The 3,099-nt window shown below is 27.1% G+C and overlaps 1 protein-coding gene across 1 annotated transcript in view; it reads left to right on the plus strand.

Annotated features, from left to right (window-relative positions):
- LOC105625070 (chymotrypsin-1-like) overlaps positions 1-2,077 on the plus strand; it is a 7,071-nt gene extending 4,994 nt beyond the window's left edge. The window contains exons 2-5 of the mRNA XM_012206413.1: positions 660-804; positions 1,102-1,351; positions 1,547-1,681; positions 1,934-2,077. Of these exons, the coding sequence (XP_012061803.1) occupies positions 660-804; positions 1,102-1,351; positions 1,547-1,681; positions 1,934-2,077 (674 nt within the window). The remainder of the gene's footprint in view (positions 1-659; positions 805-1,101; positions 1,352-1,546; positions 1,682-1,933) is intronic.
- The last annotated feature ends 1,022 nt before the right edge of the window (positions 2,078-3,099 follow it).

Here is a 3,099-nt window from a genome sequence, read left to right on the forward strand (position 1 = left end):
ACACACACACACACACACACACACACACACACACACACACACACACACACACACACACACACACACACACACACACATATATACATATACACTGCCGTCGAAAAGATGATTTTCCAGATGATTTTTGATCGAGTTACAGTGACCTGAAAATTATGCAATTTTAAGTTATATGTCCGGAAACTTTTCAACGGTAGTATATATGTAAAATTTTTAATTATAACTTAAGTATCCCTAGCTTTTATAAATATTACGATACTCTATTACTGTATTTGACTTATTCATAAATTTTTAATATTAATAGTTTCATTTTGCCAATTTAATTATGTAAAATTAATTATTTTAATAATGTAAAATTAATTATGTAAAACTAATTTAGGAGAATACATGCATTTCCTTATATTCTCAAAATGTATTTTAACATTAAAAATTAATATATCACGATTAATAAAACTTATGGTAAATAAAGAAAATTTTATTTTTAGTAAATCTATAACTTTCTCGAGTTCATTAGCAATAAAGTTGACACGATGTTTAATTGTATTAAAAATGTGTATACATATAATAATGTAAAATATTGTTTGCGTTAACATTAAATAATTATTTTTATTAATATCATTATATAATATGAGTATATTAACATAATTATTTTTGTCCATAAGGAGTTTCTTATATCGTCAACGGTAAAAATGCTAAAATCGGTGAATTTCCGTATCAAGTGTCATTGAAATATAATGATACCCACAGATGCGGTGGATCTATTATTGATAATTATAACATATTAACCGCAGCACGTTGTGTTGATGGGTAAGTTAAATATTCTGAATTTATAACAATATATATTTAGCAGAATTTAATACTAAAACTAATTTTTTAACTAAAATTAGTCTTTTAGTCGATAATTTTAGTTAGCAAAGTATTCTTTATCATTAATTATAATCATAAAATGCATTATTTGTTTGATATATTTTAAGAGTAATTCGTAATACATTATTTCTGTTGGCATTTTGTTTTTGTTGGCATAAAATTTATAGCAGATATTTTCAACATCTGTTTTCAACAACTTTAGATATACAAGTATTATATATGCTGCTTTATTCTTAGTCTAGAAAATTTGGTGAATAATCTAAAAGTCCATGCTGGCACAAACTGGTTGAATGTACCAGGAGTAGTTTATGATATAGAAAGTGTAAGCATCAACTCTAAATACGATTTATTCATTAATGACATCGCTTTGGTTCACCTTAAAAATCCTATCACGTACAAGAGATTAGTGCAACCGATAAATCTTACGACATCCGATGAAGGACTCGAGAACAAGCAATGCACATTAATCGGATGGGGAACTACTTCGGTAATATTAAACTCACGAACGAAAGTTTTGCAGTTATACATATCCAAGAATCCTTTTTTAGAAAAACTTATTTTTTCTTTATATGTAATAACACATTAAAAGTAATAAATAAGAAAACATTTTGATAACAATAATTCGCTTGTTGTCATGTGATAGTTGCTTTGATTATCAATATAACAATTCAATCTTTTTTAGGTTGATGGAAGTACTTCAAATAACTTGCAAAAAATTAAGTTAATAGTTTATCCACAAAAAGATTGCAAGGCAGCACAACCAAAATTGAAATATAGCCATATCTGCACTTTGACTAAAGAAGGAGGAGCATGCTACGTAAGCCGATTATTAATATCATAAAACAAATTGATACATATATATTTTTAATAACAATAAAATAATAAATAACGTTAAATATTAACAAAATTATATTATTACGGTATAAAAATTATGAGTTTAATCATATCGTTGTTAATATGATTACACTTTCACCTTAACACTGAAATGATTATAACTACATTTGCAGTAAACAATTTCTTATTATATATAAATATTGGCATTTTATTATTAATTGCATCTTCATTCCAGGGAGATTCTGGTGGACCATTGGTGGCTAATAAATCTCAAATTGGAATCGTTTCCTTTGGTACTCCTTGTGCACTTGGATACCCAGATATTTACACAAGAGTTTCCAGTTTCATACCATGGATCAATAAACATTTGAAGAAATAAAAAACATTATTTAATTTGTTTTATAATACTATTTAATACAACATCTTACGTGACTTAAAATTTAATTAATAATATGTAATTTTAAAAATTATTTATGTCTTTGATATACTTTTTTTCGTCAGTTAAGATGATTCGTAGTAAAGTGCCGAAAATTTGTGTTACCTTACTAGACCCCACTCAAAATTACAAATACGAGTATTTATATAATTTGGATAAAATATTAAATATTGGATAAAACTATATTGTATATCTTAATGAAATAGAACATACAATAGTAAATAAAGAATTGCGTCTTCACGAATGAAAACGAGATGAGATTATGTTTACTTTTCGAGATTAAATTTATATGCAAGTTTATGCACGTAAATATCTTTTCAGAATAGCCATTGACCAATTACTTTTTTTGAGATCATTAAAATCGTAATTTTTTTAAATGGAGAACTATATTCTGTGGCGCACAGAAAAGTGAACATATTCGCGACACTTTTCTCCGTATTAGTCACTGCGTATTAGTCCGGGAAATGATAATACAAGAATGTTACTTCATTTGTTATCGCCTGAAACCGTCATTAATTTGTCATTTATTAAGTAAACATGAAGGAAACGCAAGTAGCAGTTCTTTCGCGTTTTAAAATTGATGACATACGATTGAATTTGTAAAAAATTTTTTGCTTTTTTGCTAATATGTTACTTGCTAGCGTCATTAATTTGTTTAGTTTGTTTTTAGTGATAGTTTAGTTTTGGTTCAAAAAACCAATCGGAAGGTAAATGCCATATCGTTTCCGTGGGTTGAAGGAACCAACAAACTAAGGTAAAGTAGTAGTAAAGTAAATTTTTGAGTGAAAAAAAATTTGTTACCGGTTATTTTTTGTACACTATCTATTTTCACTACGAAACATTGAAAAATACATATGTATACCATACTGTTTGAGTCTAAGGAGTCGCTATGCTTATCCTAACGTGTCGAATTTTAAATTAAAATGTCATGATTTGTTACCATATGAACTTCGTTTTTTTAATCA

The sequence above is a fragment of the Atta cephalotes genome (assembly GCF_000143395.1).
Source record: "Atta cephalotes unplaced genomic scaffold scaffold00106, whole genome shotgun sequence".
NCBI classification, from domain to species: Eukaryota; Metazoa; Arthropoda; class Insecta; order Hymenoptera; family Formicidae; genus Atta; species Atta cephalotes.